The sequence below is a fragment of the Vidua macroura genome, chromosome 12 (assembly GCF_024509145.1).
Source record: "Vidua macroura isolate BioBank_ID:100142 chromosome 12, ASM2450914v1, whole genome shotgun sequence".
Lineage (NCBI taxonomy): Eukaryota > Metazoa > Chordata > Aves > Passeriformes > Viduidae > Vidua > Vidua macroura.
In genome coordinates this window covers 5,926,710-5,944,835 of record NC_071582.1, presented here as the reverse complement: position 1 = coordinate 5,944,835, position 18,126 = coordinate 5,926,710, and the positions used below count along the sequence as shown (strand labels likewise).

Genomic DNA, 18,126 nt, shown 5'->3' with positions numbered 1-18,126 from the left:
TAGCTTCAGCCCAAAACAGAACTGAACCCCACACTGACTGTTCAGACCTTCCTGCACATAATATTCTGTTTGGATAAACAACAACAACTGTCAGGTACCATCCATCATTTACATTATGTTTAGAGCAAATCTTAAATCATTGTCTCTTTGGAAAGAAAGACAATTGAGATAGATAAGGAACTGTAACAAGCAGAAAGCTCTGTAATTGAGGGCTTTTCATGAAAACTTTTCAACTTAAGCAGTGGCTGGGCAGGCCGTGGAGCTTTTCCACATCATGATGGCTCACTAAAGGACATGTATCTGTAGAAACTCTACACAGGAGAAATGCTGGGAGCTTCATTGTGAACTAGCAATAAGTCTGGGGAAAACTATGCATAATCAGAGCAGAAGCCAGTTTTCTTATAGCATATATGAAATAAATGGCTTAGAAAGTGAATTTCAGCATGTTGAGTGGGATTGAAGGTATAATAAATGGTGCTCACTGACAATAGTGAAGACAGAAACAAGTAAAACACATGTAGCTAAATTTTGCCTTTTAAAAGTTTAAGGCTTTTTTTTAAACCTTGGGAAAAATCTTTGGAGGAATTTACTTATTATCACAGAACTATGATTTTAACTAACACAGTGTAGACTTCCAAATGCACAAAATAAAGAGTTCTGATGTTAAATATAACCTAAAAATATTCCATGCTTTTATTTACTATGCTTCTAAAGTTCTTAGGAAAATTCTCCAGATAAGCATTATATATTTTCTAAAAAGAAAGAGCTAGCCATCTCCGTTTCCTCTACAGATCAGAACCCTGTTTTAATTCTCAGACTGTTACAGAAATATCTCACAAAGAAGAAAACAAAGTTTAAGCAGTTTGCTGTCCCTACAGATGGCCAATTCAAATGCTCAAACACCCACACAGGAGAAATATAGCTCCAGCCTCTCTAGAATACTGGTGTCCTGAGGAGAATTCAGCATTGCCTCATGGTTCTCCATTCCACAGTATTAGGCAAAGAATGATATACTCAGCAGACAATTTTTTTCCTAAGGCTTAATAGGAAAATGTAAGAGGAGGAGGTTGAATCTAAACACCAGCTTAGATTCACAGCTATGAAAAAAATCTAATTTCCTGTTCCAGTAATATCTTTTTCACTTTTTCCTTCAGCATCCATTAGGACAAAACCACTAAGTTTTGAAGGTCTCATGATACAATCAAAGAAAGAAAAGTTTTATCAGCATATGGTTACCTGGAATGTGGGAGGCTGGTGCTTTGATCCATGTGTCACTATTCTTCGTTGAGGGAAGAGGGACAGAGGTCTCTTCTTTTGATTTCACTTCTTAACTGAACCCAAGCAACTCTTCTTCTAATCAGTGTGTCAGCATATTTACCCTTTTAACTAATCTGCTTTCCCTCCATCAACAAAATAGTAACACAATATTTCATTTATGAAAATAGAACAAGAACACTCTTTCCTAAATTTTTGCATACATTATTTGGAAGGATAACAAGCTGCTGTGTTTAATTTTTGTGCCATCCCTGAGAGGTTTGGCTCAAGATCCAATCAGCTTTGCAAAAAATTCTTAAGTTTGAAAATTTGCTTTTACTAGGATTGAAAAAAACACATTTCAAAAAGCTACTACTCCAATTTTTGTGTGCTGCTGTAATAGTGAACTAGATCTGATCAAACAGTGAGTAGGAGGTCCAGATAGCAAAGAATCACTTTGTCTTTAAACCTGTTTCTTAAAAGAATAATTCCAGTTTGACATAATCCAGCTGTTAAGATTTCTGGGAATGTTTTTATTAAAATATTGAGCAGCAATTATTGTTGTATTTTGAAGTGCCCCACAGGAACTCTAATTGAACTAATTGTAACAAAAGTGAGGGGCAAGGTGTATGAAGAGATAGATACATTTGGCATGTTTAGTTTACAAGCATCAGCCAAAATAAGCATGTGTAAAGGGATTAATATTTCTGATGTTTATAAAACATCAAAGGACTGACAAACATCTATCATCCCTTGTTACTCATATACATGCTCTGTCAATGCACAGAATCACTTGAACAGAGATTTATCTGGAGTTAACAGTATCTACATTAATTACATTTGATTACTTGACAATTTTAAACATCAAACACCAGTCAGTTACAAAAGCATTGCAATCCTGCTTGCCAGATGGGAAGCCAGAGTGTTTGAGGGTGAGGCTTTAAAAAGCACATCAAAACTCTGCTGTAAGACACCCTCAAAGTCAATGTTAGCAACTGCACACCAACCCCAAAGTAGCACTGTCATCCCCAGCTCTGCCTTTCTCAGTGAAAACCAAGTGCCTAAGTCAACCACCTGGGAAAGAAAACCTTAAATTATTGTGATCAGTGGCTACAGCATTGCTTATCAAATGGCTAAGATACCTTCCATATGTCTTGTTGCAGAAGTCTGCTACTTTCACAGCATTCCAATGTTCCAAGCTCAAAACAGTTTTTATGCTCCATAAGACACTACTCTTGTCACAACTTCTTTGGAGGTCTCAGCTACCTCATCTTGTATGTCACTTTGCTTCTATCAGCTGACAGGATTGCAAAAGACATAAAGCTCTCTTAATTTCATATTCTAACATCACCACTATATTCTAATACAGACCATATGAATTAGTTCTCACTAGCACAAGGCACCTTCATCATTCACATGAATCTCTTAGTATTTACAAGTTTCAATACAGAAGTCATTTTCTCTATGATCCACTCTTCCAACATTTATCGTAACTTTATGAAAGAAATGTAAAACTATATTGTGCTTTCCCCTCCCCATTTTAGTCCAGAGTGAATGGCGTTTATAACTGTCTTAATTATAAGAGTTTTTTTCCAAGCCCTTATCACCTCCAACAGAGTAGGTCTGGTGGAACAGCTGAATAATATATTATGCAGGCAATCACTTATGCTATGATCTCCACCTGGACGCTTAAAGAGAAGCATATTTTCTCTGGAAAAGCTGGTAATAAAAACATTCACCTGTGTTGCAAGGACAATGCCATTCTTCTGTCCTGTATTGCTTTGTATCTCACGAACTGAATCTATTTCAGGTTCTACTGAAAATGCACAATAAGTCTCTTAACTGAACAGCTAGAAATTCAGGTGCCCCCAGTTCAGATACACGCTGTGCTCTCACACCATTTTCTTTGCATATTTATAAACATGAAATGTGAACAGGTCTTTGTTCCCAAATCTCCTCAGAAAGCCAGTGGATAGCTGCCCTGCTCCCAAGTGCATAGGTATGCTCACACCTCGGACAGGCTTCATCCTGCAAAGCTTTTGTATCAATTTATCTTCACGGGGTACACTGGTGACTGGAGCCTAAATCATGGCCTATTTACTGCCCACTGGCATCTGTTTGACTAAAGGCATTGCAGGCACTTGGAGGTTTAATTGCCTACTTGTTGCTCATCTGGCAGGGGCCTTTGAAAATGCCACACACTTGTGTATCTGCTGGTGGATGAATCAATAGTCTGCCTGCCAACAGCCTCCCTGCTAGAATTTCACACTCCTTTCTTTGCTTCCTGCCTCTGGTTTTGGGGCATTTTGTTGACTCCACTCTACCAATGGGAGCATTATCGTTCTGCCCCAGAAGCTGGTCACAGACCTCAGCACACAGAAAAGAACAGAACCAATAAAGCCTCTGAACCTCGAATCGGACAACACTGGAACATTTCAAAACCAGACTATTTCAGCTTCCAGTTGAATTTTTTTTTTATTATTTATTTCTTTTCTGCTACTCAATTCTTCAGTGTCAACAAAAATGGAAACACTGTAGAAAGTAGTCACTTTCAATTAAAACTTCATTTTAATGAAAGTCCCCATTTCAGCATGCAACTTGAATTAAAAAACATGTACTAATTCTTTAGCATTTCTAACTTTTGCAATGAAACAGCCAAAATAAGACCCAGAGATAGAACATTTAATACATCTACAGAGCAAACTTGAAGAATTCCTCCATTGACTTTTATCTATAACAAAGAAAAAGTGTTACCACTATCTAAAGTAAAGTTTTAAAATCTTACAAGTCAAATATAAATGTTTATGCCATCTAGGTTATATTAAGATTTTAAACTTTGTGAGATCACAGAAAGCAAGTACTGGAGTCAGAACATGATTCTCAATTTTCTTGGCCTATCCAGGTTTCTTCACTTTTCATTCTCCACTATTCCTTTGTTCTAATCTCCCAAATCCTTCATGTGTCACTAGATTAGCCAGGAATGGGCCATAGAAATTATGAGAAGGAAATGAGAGGCCATCCAGAATCCGTTACTCAGGTTATCTCAAGTGTGTCAGTGCTACCACAATTGACTCAGTTTGTGCCAAAGGAAGCCTTAATCTTTCCCTGAAAACGGGCACATATTAAACCAGACACGATGTCCAGCAGAATTCCATGAATAAAAAGGCCAAACTGGGAACTAAAATACAATCTTTGTTACTTGCTGGCTACCCTGGATACATTAGATGGACCACAAAGTCACAAGGTAGTTTTTTCTCCTGGCTAGGATGAGAGCAGCTGGGTAGAGTCTAGAAAAGGAGTAAGGCAGCAATCTCATTGCAACTGCCTCATCTCCCTCTTTCCTGCCTTCTCCTCAGCCTTGGCCTGCAAGCCCTAAATGCTACAAGGTTAGGAAATTGTGAGTGATGGCAGGAGGATCTGAGCAGCCCTCAGAATCCAGCAGAGAGAGTACCCTTTGCCTGATAATACCAGAAATAACCTGGTTTAGAAACTAAGACTGTCTTTTCTCCCATATGCCCTTCCAGGAATATTTTCTCTCACTAAATATTTTTTCACCTGTAAAAGATCCAGCCAAATTATTAAACATTTAGGTAGCCTTACTTTGCAAAGAATTCACAAGAGATCTTTAGAAAGAAGGAACTGGAAAGGATCCTAAAACCAGACAAAGACTTGCAACAAACAATACAGACACAAAAAGGGCAAATGAGCTTATGCATCTTAAGTTCTTGCATGCTGCAAAGGAACATCCATGACACTCTGAGCCTGGAAGCTCAGGGGTGTGAGAATGGCTCCTACAACTAAACCACACAAGCTGAGTGAGGACTCATTCTCTTTATCAGCAGCTCATTGTGGCAGTCTCTAAAGCAAGAAACAGAAGTCATGACCAAAATACAGAATAATATTTCTGATTTTTAATTTTTTTTGTTTGTGTTACACTTAGATTTTTAAATACTATTTGAAACAAGTGTAGTATCCACCATAAAGTACTAAGAAAAATTAGGTTTTTATTAACTTTAGCACAAAGTACACAACCCTGTTAAAGAGGCCTCTGATGGCTTCTTGGGTTGCCTTAGATCTCTCTGAATTTATCAGATGCACAGGGAAAATAGGACATTGCCTGTTAAACAGCCACCTACAGATCAATAATACCATTAAAAGAATGAACACATAAGTAAAAACCACACAGAAAAGCTTTTACACTAAAACATTCCCCACCAAAGAAATCTGTACCCATGGAAGTCTGCACCAACTCGGACTATTTATTACACTGTGTACAAGAAATAACATGTGAATGATCATTGTAGTATGTCTTTTCAACATTTGTAAAACTCCAGATATGGATCTATAGCTTGAAAAGCTTCTGACATGCTCTGATTCACTGCTCCATGCTCTTCACTGCTTCATGCTCTTCACATCAAGCAGGTGATTTTAAAATCCAGGCAGGAGGAGGGCGGGCAGGTAAGATGCAAGACAACAGCAGTAAAATACAAAGGTCCATTCCCCCACCTTGTGGGTAACTACAGGAACAACAACTTACAGCAGCATCCCTTCATTTGCAACCCTGCCGCACTCATCTGTGTCACTCCACACAGATTTCTGCTGTGCAACAGCAAGTGTCCAACTTGAAAACATCTTTGTGATTAACTCCAAGTTGTTTTAAGTAATATGCTGTTTTATTTTTTAAATTCCACAGGAACTTAGAGCATGTCTACTCTCGATGTTTATCAGCATCAATTACTCAAGGTTGGTGCACTCTGTTAAAGTGTGGAGAAGGTCCTAAAGAGTTTGCTGTTCAACTGTTTGAAGTTCCTCATTATCCTAAACCTGCATTTTCTTGTTATTTGATTATATCCCTTTGTGCTGCTTTTAATGACAATTAGCCTGCAACAATTCTGTGGGATCAGTTGCAGAAGTCTTTTTGGATTCCTTATGAGCACCTTAGTGTAATGCCATAGATCCTGAAAAGTCAACAGCAAGTTTCTTTCCAGCAGGGAAAGGGAAAGCACAGCCAGAGGTGAAGATGACAAACACAAGAGGAAGCTTTATAAGCACAATCCAGTCCTCATACATCAACTAAAGCAAGGGCAGATTCAGGGCCACATTTATCAGTGCAGAGACTAGACCTGTACAGCTCAGTGATTTAGCTATAAAGCTTTTATTACATGTGAGAAGAATGTATGTCACACCTGGTGGGGAGATGTTTCAAGTCCCTGGAAACTCGCTCCATTATTTAGTGCACAAACTGCTTCCCTACTTTTCAAGCCTTTTGTTTTGGACAAGTGTTTTTGCAGACTTGTACATCTTTACTGTACTTGCCTCTGATAAACAGCAGATTCTAAAAACAATGTGGACACACACACAAGACTCAAGGAATTTGAGAGTTATCATTTTAGCAATAAAGTGCATTTTCAGTGCTCTATCTGCTGACTCCAGTGAAGTACCTGGGAATGGCTCTACTTCTCTGAATGCAATCCAAGGAAAAATTTCTTTTCCTTGTTAAAATCTTACAAAGTTACTCTTTTCAATACTGCTGATGGTCTTCACAACTAGATATTTTCCCAATTACTGATGTGAAAGGAATTTGTGGCAGGATACCAAATTAGCTTTTTAATAATTTTATCTCAGAAGGCCTAACCATCTCATGGATTTATCAGTACCCTGCTTTCACCTTCCTCCACTCCCAACCTACCATGCCAATATTATGAGGTTCCTCTTATCTCCCTTGCTCCCCTGGCCTCTATGCAATCTAAAGACCAGATCAGGATAAACAATTCATCATCTCATTTCATAATAAATAACATAAAATATTGTCAAACTAGAGGTTTACTTGTGACTTAGAGGAAGGGTGAGGATACAGTGAACTGAATCAAGTTTTAAATTCACATGTTCCTTACAACAGGTCAGTTTTTTCCTATTAAGAGTTATTTCTGCTTTTATGTTTCAGTTTTTCTCTCTCAGACAGCTGAAGTAACTAGATTAAGCTACCACCTAAGATGATGACAAATATCTAGAAAAATCCAAAACAGAAGCAAATTGCGGCACAGAGATAATAAATGCTAAAGTCTGGAGATCTGTGTATTTGCCTCACTGTTACTTAGTGATTGTGCAAATAAGATCCATAATCCAAGGGGTGGAATTGCATTAGGATCATCAGTAAACTAAACAAACATTCATTTACCTGGAACAAATTTTAATTAGACATCTAATTGTAAAACAACTTTTCCCCACCACCTCAATCTGTCCTTCTCCTGCCAGGTGGCATCACAGGTTTAACTGGGAACTGCCCTCTCCCTCCAAAGCATACCTTTGTCCAGGAAATCTTAATAAACAAGCTTAACAGCTTTTAAACAAAGCTTAATAAAAAAAGCTTTGATTTTTCCAATGAAACTTGAAGTTGTATGTGTTGGTACTGAAATCCCTCCACTTGTTTCTTACGATAAAACTTCTCTGGTCAGTCCACTGGCGTCTATTCCAAATTAAGTCTTCACACTCAGGTTTGATGAAATGCAACTTTATAAACTGTCGAAAGAATTATTTTTTTCAAAGAGATGTTAGCTAGTTTCAAAAGGTTTCAAAAGTCAGTTTACACTTTTAAAATTAAATCTTTTTAATTTTATTTTTAAATCTTCTAAGTGACCCAAGGTAACCTTATGTAAATAATCCTTGTTGCCAAGCATAGCCCAAGATTAGGATACACCTACTATAATCTCTGTGTTACTACACTACAACAGAAGCTTATTTACTGCCAGAAATGAAATAAGAACATTGGTACTTGATTGTTAAGCTGAATTATTTATCTCTTCTTTCAACTTCACAGTTTATCCCCTTCAAAATGATTTGTTCTCTTACTACTAAACTACTCCCTATTCTGTGCCTATAAAAAAAAACAAACAATCTTCCACGCTCTGCAAATTTTGAGAAAATGGTTAAATGTGATGGTGAGAGGTATGAGTTCTTTTGATGCATATACTTTATCATTGGAAACACAGATGGGTAATTTTAGGTAATTTTCCAAATTCTCCTGGGTAATTTTCTTTGGTGCTGGGGGGAAAGGGGATATTTTAGATTTCCTATTGTGACAGAATCCCAGATCAGCAGGGCTCCAAAGGCATCTCTTGGGACTGCACAGTCCAGGCACAGTCAGGCAGAGAGTGCTGTACAGGACCACGTGGACTCAGGCTGCAAACATCTGCAATGATATCCCACAATCTGAGGGGTTTTGAGAATGGTGGGATGCTATCTGTTTCTTAAAAATTCCACATAAGTACTTGTAAGCTGTTGGTTTATTGTAATTCTGTAGAGAATAACTGGCAGTAGTCAATGACTATAGGGTCACTTTGAAAGGAAAAAGCCTAAATAAAATCCACTAAAAATTCTCATTGAAAGAGAGCCTAAAATCCCCTTAAACAGCAAAATGGACTAGGCTTATTCAAGAAATTAGTAAAGAAGCTGAATGCATTTTTAAAATACATTTCAGCATGTGAATATTTGTCTCCAGATTGGGCAGAAACTCAAGGAAAATTATCAAAGTAAAATGCTCCTTAAAGCTCATAGTTAAGTGGACTCGATAGCGCTATCCTGGGAAGAAGCACATAACAGCTATTACCTACTCCTAAAGTTCTCACATCATTCTTTCTTTCAAGAATTAAGTGGCTCTAAAAATGTAAGCACAAGCATATTAATGTGTTTTTCAATTAAACAGCTTGACTGTATTATCATTTTCCTGCTACTGCCTTTTTAAAATGGTTACTAGGTCATAGATCTACATTGAGGAAGGCTGTGCTGTTCTTTACCTAGGGAACAACTGAGCATGCCAGGGCACAGAGGGCATGGCATAAAGGACTGAGCAAGTTTCAGAAGGGTTTCAGGCAGCTACAGCTGGAGCAAGAGACTGAGAAACAGTCACAAGGACTAAACATTCATCCACACCTTTGGAAAAAACGCTTTTGAAGAGCTGGAGAAACCTATGATGAGCCAGAAAGCAAAGGAGTAACAGAAGCAAAGCGAGGAGCCAGGCCTCACCTAAATGCTTGGAGTTCTAATTAACACTAATTTTATTGTCTTAATATTCAGAACAAAATGGCCTTTGAGACAGCAAAAAGCTTCTGGGCACTCACTGAAAGGAAAAGGTAGGAACATGTCAACAGCTTGGCAACCTGGTGTGCTCAGTAATACTGAAAACTCAACAGCTTCACAGAGGCATAAAGTCTTTAAGGTATGGAAAAACATTTTGTTGCCAGATAGTTCAAAAAACAAAACCAAAAACAATAACAACAACAAAGCAAACACCAAAATCTCTGAAAAAGCTTTTCACTTGCATCGCAGCACATGTTTGAAATTCATCACTCAAGACTGTCTGAAATCATACAAAAAACCTCCTACCCCAGCAGATCATACAAAAAGGATTTAATTCTGTACCTGTTCTTATGCTGGGCACACAGTTAGGGACTAGACAAGAGACTCCTTATCCCTTAACTTCCTCAGCCAGCACTTCAAGAAAATGTACCAGCTTAAGGAAAAGAACTGGCAGGGAACAGGAAAGAAAGTTCTCAAAGTCAGAGGGCAAAGTTCAGGTAAAGTCAACAGCATCTGCAGAGGATGTAACTATGCCAAAGGCCACTTGAAAAACAAAGCATAGACAGAAGGAGACATGGTAAAGTGGAATGGAACACTAGAGGCAAGCCCAGAACAAGCACTGGAAACCTATTCATCACAAACATCCATCTTCATTTAAGCAAGAAATGGAATTCCTCTCTCATGTCCTCTTGACCCATGTGGTAAAGAAGGTCATTCATCACTCCAGCTGGAGGTCATCTGCCAGTTCAAATTCAGCTAGCATCCCAAACTACAAAGATGTGCATTTCAAAATAAAAATGACTGCTTCTTCAGGCTATTTTAAATAGGAAGTTTCTTCATTGAGCCTAATTGCATATAAAGTGAGAAAATGAATTATCTGCTGCTCACAATTCAAGCCAGAAAGTTTCCCAAAAACATGAAGTACATAAGGGAATCAAGCAGAAGAACTGGAGTCAGAAAGGTGTCTTCAGAACTGTTTTAAGCTCCAATTCACCTAAAAGCAGGCACATGATACTGTCTAAACGTGCACCAAGTAGACTGATGTGACTTCTATTTTCAAGTATGAACTAAGAGGCAGTACTCATACAACTGTCCCTAAATGTCAGAACACAAGATGCAGAAACTGCTGAGCTGCAGAAATCTTTTGCAGTACCTTTGTACTCTGATGGTTTTCTTACAGTGTCAGTGACATGAGGCAACCAACAGCACATAATTCACTTGAGAAGCAACAAAACTTTAAACCATAGCACAAATACTTGCATATAAAAATTTATTCTCTTTTTTTTTAAACATGAACTTGATATACATACAAGCTGGACAGCAAATTTATTAATTGTTTGAGCAGAGCTTTCTAGAAAACAGGTGATAGCACAGAATTAAAGGCTGTACCACATTTTTTCCCTTGTAGTAAAGTGGATTAATAGCCATGTGCATACAACAACAATAAAATCATGTGTGCAGTGTTCTCTACAAGTTTGGCAGCTTACTTTCAAATGTCTTAAACTTGCTAACTTTGGTGAGCTCATAGGTACAGATTAAGAGTGCATTTATACAATGCACCAGCCCTTAAATGCAGAGTTTAAAAATCCAGGCCTGGTGCACTGTATGGATCTGTAGAAAAATACTGTCATTTTACTTCATCAAGTTTGTATCTACAGCTGTCAATCTAGCACAAAATAGAAGTAAGAAATACAAAATATTCTTTCCAAGCACAGGAAATTGGGAAGGTCAAATTTTCATGCATTTTTGCAAGGACACTGATTTTCTGATCTGACAGGCAAAGACTGACAGCAAAAGCTCCCAGTTCACTGATCACTGAACGCAAATCTGTTTGCTCATCTAGTCCTGACTCAGTTACCTATGGATGTGCCTCCTGTTAAGAATGGAACTTGTCTCAAGGAAGTTCATACCAGGCATACACTTTGTGTTTAAATGTTGTGTTAAACTGAATGCTAACAGCCTTCAGGAAGAGAAGCTGCAACAAAAGCGTTGCATCAGAAGTGAGCTTTAACTCAGTAGGATGGCATTCTTCCAGTGGAGCAACTATACACTGAAATATGAAGAGCTAATTTCTTAGATTTAAGTTTTTGCCATACAATGCTAAACCTAGTGTGCTGTTCCTCCTGCAGAATTCTTTAGGCTACAGTGACACAACCAAAACCATTAACAGGCACATGACAGGGGAATAATATTTTCCATTTTTAAAGTGCAGATCTTCATTTACAATGTGACAACATTTCAAAGTAAACATTTGCAGACAGCAATAGCCTTTTTCTTTCATATATAGTAATTATTACATTGCTTCAACGCAGTATTTTTTAATACTAAACATTCAGAGATGAGATTATATTAGCTAAATTGTGTAATTTAAAGAGAATGTTGTCTAACAGACTTCTTAATTTGTTTCAATCACTAACAGAAGTGCTTCATCTGAAAAACCACCAGAACCACAACCACTACCACTGCTCTGTAAACCATATCCTTAGAGTGCAAATAAGATAACCACTTCATTTTAAAATCTCTGACACTAAAAGGGTAGAAAATAAAACTTCAGAGTGGGAAAACATTTTATCAAAAAATGTAATTTTTAAACTGAAACGCACATTTTAGAAACCCATTGTTTCCAAAAGATGCATAACTTCTGAAATTTAAGTGTTAATGGCTGCTAACTTTGAAAGAAGACCTCAGATATGTTATTTTTACTTTTTGCCCAATGTTTCCATGTTGCTTCTAATCAATTTTAGGGAGAAAATTGCATTCCAAACATCATACCCAACAAATCCTGTCTTTACCAAGACAGCATTTAAGGTTTCCTCAACTGCAAGGATGCTCTCTTCACCAGCTTCTCTTGTTTTCGTGTTGCCTGGGCTTCCTGAATGGCACAACAAACCCTCTGCAAAACAACACAGTGAAAGCAAAAAACAATTAAAGCAGGTAGCACTTTTCTTCCATAAGATGCTACTAAAACATAATTCAACAAACATGTAAACCCACACACACAGAGGCTGGTCTAAGCTGGATACTTAGCTCCTGATTCATATGCACAATATTCAACTGATGAACAGAAATCCACAACAAATAAATGGGTAGTGTTGCAGTTGAGAGCAGAAAAATCGATTTTTAATGTATAGATACTAGCATAAACATTAGCAAAACAAAGTGCAGTTAGGAAATAATACCAAAAAGGGTAATTAAACACAAGGAAGTCTCCTTCTAGTGTGACTTGTGTGTTCTGTGCAATGCTCCAGCTTTGGCCATGCCACTAAGATACAGAGAAGGTAAAAGGATTTAAATTACTTAATGCCAAGTGTGATTTGGACAACAAGCTGTAAGAGAAAGCTAAAGGAACATTTTCAGGCAAGACATAGTGAAGAACTAAGATAGACTCTTCCAGTGTCTCAAGTATAAAGTGCCTCAAAATTATAGCAATTTTTTTCCTTCCCAGTCTAACCCATTATTTTAGGAGGCTCAATCAATTTAATAGCAGCAATTTGGCCCTGATTCTGATTCCATCTGCTGACTTGCCATTTACTGCAGCTACAGTTTCAAGCATTCTTCCAAGACACTGTGGACCCAATTGATTTCACATTTGGTATCAGGGAGAACACCTCTTCTCTCACTTTAGTAACACACATGGTTTCATAAGTAAATTTTTCAATTCTTGAATAGAATTTATCAAAGAATTTTATCTTGAATAGAATTTATCCCTGGAATTTATCCAAATTGGTGGATCACCTTAGGTAAGTTACCTACAAGATCCAACCATCCACAGAATGAAGGCTCACAAAAGACTCCAGCCTCCCTGGCACCAATAGGAACAAACATTTAGAGATAAATGGTAGAAAAAACATGTGTGGGGAGGGAGGAGAGAGGAATCTAAGTAAGCCTTGGCATATAAGGTCCACTTGTACTGGCTTAGGTGATCTTGAAATAATGAGGAGGTATGTGGAATCCTACAGACTACAGGGAATTTAATGCAACCTAATACTTTAGATATTGGAATTATTTTCCTTTAATGAGCTTTAACATACAAACCCTAAGACTATGTAGCTTCAACATTAATTATTGCATAAACTCTCTTCAATGCTTTGGACTATCTGGTCCCATCATATTCTTGGTAAAACACATTTTCCAACACGAAACAATGGTAAATGGTCCTCAGGCACAACAGACTATTCTCTAACAAGTCTCTGAACATTACCATCTCTTTTACACGCTGAGTTTCAACAACTGTTAACAATATCATAAGAAAAGAAGATTAAATTTAAAAAAGAATATACCCTTGCTGTAGCTTCATCCCAAAGCGGAACAGTCTTTACACATTCATGACCTGTACTGTCCTTTCTTTGGAACATCTTTTGATCCTGCTGCAGAGGGGAACAAAAATGTGCTTCAGATGATTCACAAAACAAGAATGCAGAATCTCATCCATAAATGGTCTGAATGTCAACTTCAGGTGAGATTTCAACATGGTCTCTGCCCAACCCAACTGTCATACTCACAAGAAACTTTCAGTAAATCCTGTCACATAGTCCCTTAGTTAGCAGTAAGAACCATAAATAAGTTAAAAGCACATATGGACCTCTAGTGAGTATTAAATAGAAGAAAATTTACATGCTATTCTTACCAAAACAGTAATTTTTAAGATATTTGCTTCATAGGAGGGATAACGTGTGAATTCTTCAAATAAGTAATCCCACTCTGTTGTTAAATGGCCTAAGATTTCCACTTCTTTGACATATATCACTCTCCTGTTCAAGAAAAAAAAAAAAAAGTTCATACTCAATTTCTCCCTGGGACTAGAACTTTGCTAGAAAAACTAAACAAAATGAAAGCATTTGTTTAAGAAGGAATTTGCTCTGTGGATTAAAAGTATCCACTCAGCCACAGTGAACCCATATTTCCTTACTACATTCTGAGACAATCACTTGGTCTTTAAAAGCCATAGATGATCTAAGACATTAACACATTATGAGCAGGCCAAGAACTGGGATAAGGAGAGAAGCGTACATTTAGCTAAGGCTACAAACTAAATTGCCCAATTATCATCCATGGCCTTGGTCAGTGCCTTGAAATCTTGTCCATCTGCAGCCTAAATTCTGAAGTGTGCTGGTCATTATTAAAAAAACCACACTGTGAAGCCTCCATGGTCTTATTATGGATGAGCCCCTGTCATACATTCAAGCAAGGTGCAAACTGGTGACCTGTGGAATGTGGAGATCATAATCCTTTTCATGATCTAAACATATTTAGAAAGTTGTGAGTCCTCAAAATCATGACTGACAACATCTTGAATTCTAAAACTTGTCAGATGAGTTAAGTAATAATTTTCATGCTGGTAAACTTATGACTTAATTTAGAATATTCTTTAATTATCAAGATTATAAACACGTATTATCAAACTGCTAGCTTGACTGCAAACACTTACAACAAGCTAATGTGAAAAATCAAAAAATAAGAGAAAAAAAAAAAAAGTATTTCCCTCCACTACGATGAAAGGGTCACTGATCTCAGAGTAAACCACCTTCCCAAATTCACATCCAGCACTGACATCACAACTAAATTACATTTTCCATTAAGGAAACAAAATAAAATATTAAAAAGATCAAGACAAAAACAGAGAAGGAAAATCGATAGGCAGAGAATAGTAATCAGTTTAGACTTAGCCAGATGTCTAATCCCAAAGTTAAAATCATGTCAAGCCCTTAGAAAGCATTCAAAATTCAATACCTGTTGGTAACAATAAGGTTTGCTCTTCTGCCTCTTGGAATTGCACAGTGGTATCGATACACCTCTTTTTCCAACTTTCTGATGTGCAACTTCTGAAATAGAAACAGAAAATAATTGTGGGGCTGTATGAAAACAAACTAAAAACCCCAACCAAAACAAAAAAATCAAATAAAAAAAAAAAGAAAACCAAAATAGAAAACACCAAAAAACACAAATCAAATTGGTCTCTTGAATTCAAAAGCCTTCTGAAGTTACCTCATTGCTAGTTCTTTAAAGAGAGGTTCTCACAGTGCTCTCAGTCCTGAAGCTGAGTCACTGAGAAGTCTGATCCATTCCACTCAAAAGTAGAGCACTGACACTGCTGTATTAGAGTATTTCTTCAGCTTTGATTTCTTTTCTGTGCTAGTAATTGTTTAATAATGTTCATTCTGCTACAGCTCATGCTGCAGGCTTCATTCAAGAGTGAAAACCCTGCAAAGGTCATGAATTTTTATAAGGCACATGACTCAGACCCTCAGAAAGATACTATCGAGATACAAATTCTCACTGCACCTCAAAAATGAGGCTTCTGAAGCACTGAGCAGATATGACTATTCAATATCCAAAATACAAAGGTATATGAAAGTGCAGATTAAATTACTCATCATGTTTTGATCAGACAGTCACAACTCAAGTGACAACCTACAAACACAGAAAAAGTTTTGAAATAAAGTATTGAAGGATAGGATCCTATGATACTCCAAGGATTTTTTGGCAAATATTCATTGATTTTTTTTCACATTTCCCATTCAGTACATACTCTTTGACTAAAGAAGAATGTTTCCTAGAGCATGTCACCATGATTACAATATTCCACCAACAACACAGACGACAGGCTCACAGTCATCCCCACATCAAGCTCCCAATAACCCTGGATTAAAGACAGCAAGACTCACAAAGTGATACCTGAATGTATTTGTGGGAAAGGAATACACATCAAAACATCATGCAGAAAAAAAGTAAAAGTATGAAATTAATAACATGTTACCAGTGGGAACCCAGCCTCTAAGTGAGTAAGAGAATAAATCTATGTCAACTACTGGTTTTACTAATATGCAGTAAGTCTTTAAAAAAAGACACTTTTAAATAGTGTTTATTTAGCAAAAATTAGCAAGACAATTATATATGCATATTAGCTTTGTACCCTCCAAGTCAATACAAGCACCCTATTTATGACACAATCTGTTTTAAGGGAAAATGGGCAGCTCCTGTGTAGAAACATGGGGAAACATAAGGAAGAATGCCTGGATGCAGAATTTATCTGAAGTCCAGAATCTGGACTTCAGATCAAACTTTAGCAAATGGGTAGCCCAAAACTGGTTTGATATTCTTCAGAGCAAAGTAGGATGACTTTCAGTTCATTTTACAGCTGCTACTGTGGAATTCAGCCTCTCTAACAGTAAATTCCTCAAGTTCTGACAAGCTAGTAACAATAACCTAAAGAGGAAGGACTAAGAATTCAGTATGTTTTTAGTTACTTCTTGTAAATAGCCATCTCTTTTTTATTTCCTTAAATGGACCCAAAAAACCAATGAGATGACAACAGAGGCTCCACTTGACTCCACAGTTGTCGGTGTGTGATTCACAAGTTTAATTCTATGCAGTTTAAGTAACCAAAATTGAAAGATCAGCTTACATAAGAATCAATTGGAAGAACGTTAGACTTTTTTTATATTTGCATTTTATTTTCATATATTCAAAAGTTCAACAAATATCTTAAAGCATCATCATACATCACAACTGACTCAAAAAAACCCTTTAATCTCAAAAGTGGATGAATATTCAAGAGCTGAAATCAACACCATAGTGTTTTCCTGGACTTGCTCTCTAGTGATGTTATGTTTTGACATACATTTTAATCCAGCGTTTTTCAGTAAGCAAAACCACAGGGTCAACCAACATCTTCTACAAAAAATATCCCTTTCTGGCCATCTTAATTTCTGAAACTGTACAATATACATGAAAGGAAAAATAGATGCCAGAGACTGCTTATCTCAAAGCCTCTTCAAAACATTAGAACAAAAATGGCATTATAAGACTTAAATGAAAATATGAACTCACATTTTATACCTCAACCTTAGTTGTTTCAAAAACAAGTAAAAAATTGAAGAAATAGAAAACCCACCACCATGTGAAGACTGTAATTCAAAGGCTGCAATCCATATTCTGAATCCTTTTGTTGAATATGAAGAAATTAGACATGCCACATATTTAAACAGATTTATTCATAAGCATGTTCCTCTATTCAGACTCAAAGCTTTGGAGAGAAAGCCTGTTTCTCATAAATTCAGAAACAATCCCAATAGTATTTTTAGATTTTACATGCAATATGTTACCAAAGTAAGAGTTCCCACTGAGGTCTGTGCCTAAAAGATGCAGTATTTCTGAGCTATTCTCAATACACCTGATAGATGCCAGCACAATGGTGGTGGCATTATGTAAAAAGGGGGTTGCACTTGATGTAAATTACTCCATGATCTGCAGTCTTAAAATTTAGACATCTTAATCAAAAGCTGTTGTTTTTATGAGCATACTACAGCACTTTGAAGAAGTTAACTCATTCTTATTTTACATGGAAATGAAAGAACCAATGCAAATTTACACAGCGGAACAATGAGTCAAGCAGAAATAGAATCTGCACCTTCCAGCATAGTCTATGTTCTGCCACACAACACTGTCTCACCACCCTGCCTCAATTATTCATGAGGTGTTCTGCATTCTTTATAAAGCTCCAAGCTTTAACTGGGAAATGAAACAAAGTAATGCCACAGGCACTGAATAATGTATGAGTGACATCATGGCAGCCCTGAGGAGCTGGGCGAGCAGCAGCCCCCGCCGGGCACAGCCCCACCCTGCCAAAGGCTCCCAGCACCTGCTCCAGCAAAGCTTAGCTCAAACACTCCTCAGACCACAATTAGAACTCCTGAGAACCGATTCCTTGGAAAACAGTTCTCCTAGAGCTTCCCTATTTGCCCTTTGAGTTCTGCAGGCATGCTGTGCGCTTGTGTGTAACAAAACCAGTCTGTG

At 37.3% G+C, this 18,126-nt stretch overlaps 1 protein-coding gene across 1 annotated transcript in view; it reads right to left on the bottom strand.

Annotated features, from left to right (window-relative positions):
* Positions 1 to 10,583: 10,583 nt before the first annotated feature.
* The window catches only part of VPS13C (vacuolar protein sorting 13 homolog C), a 74,965-nt gene continuing 67,422 nt past the window's right edge, over positions 10,584 to 18,126 (bottom strand). Inside the window, exons 82-85 of the mRNA XM_053988589.1 lie at positions 15,061 to 15,152; positions 13,958 to 14,081; positions 13,611 to 13,697; positions 10,584 to 12,223 (exon numbers count right to left, since the gene is read on the bottom strand). Of these exons, the coding sequence (XP_053844564.1) occupies positions 12,134 to 12,223; positions 13,611 to 13,697; positions 13,958 to 14,081; positions 15,061 to 15,152 (393 nt within the window). The 3' untranslated portion in view covers positions 10,584 to 12,133. The remainder of the gene's footprint in view (positions 12,224 to 13,610; positions 13,698 to 13,957; positions 14,082 to 15,060; positions 15,153 to 18,126) is intronic.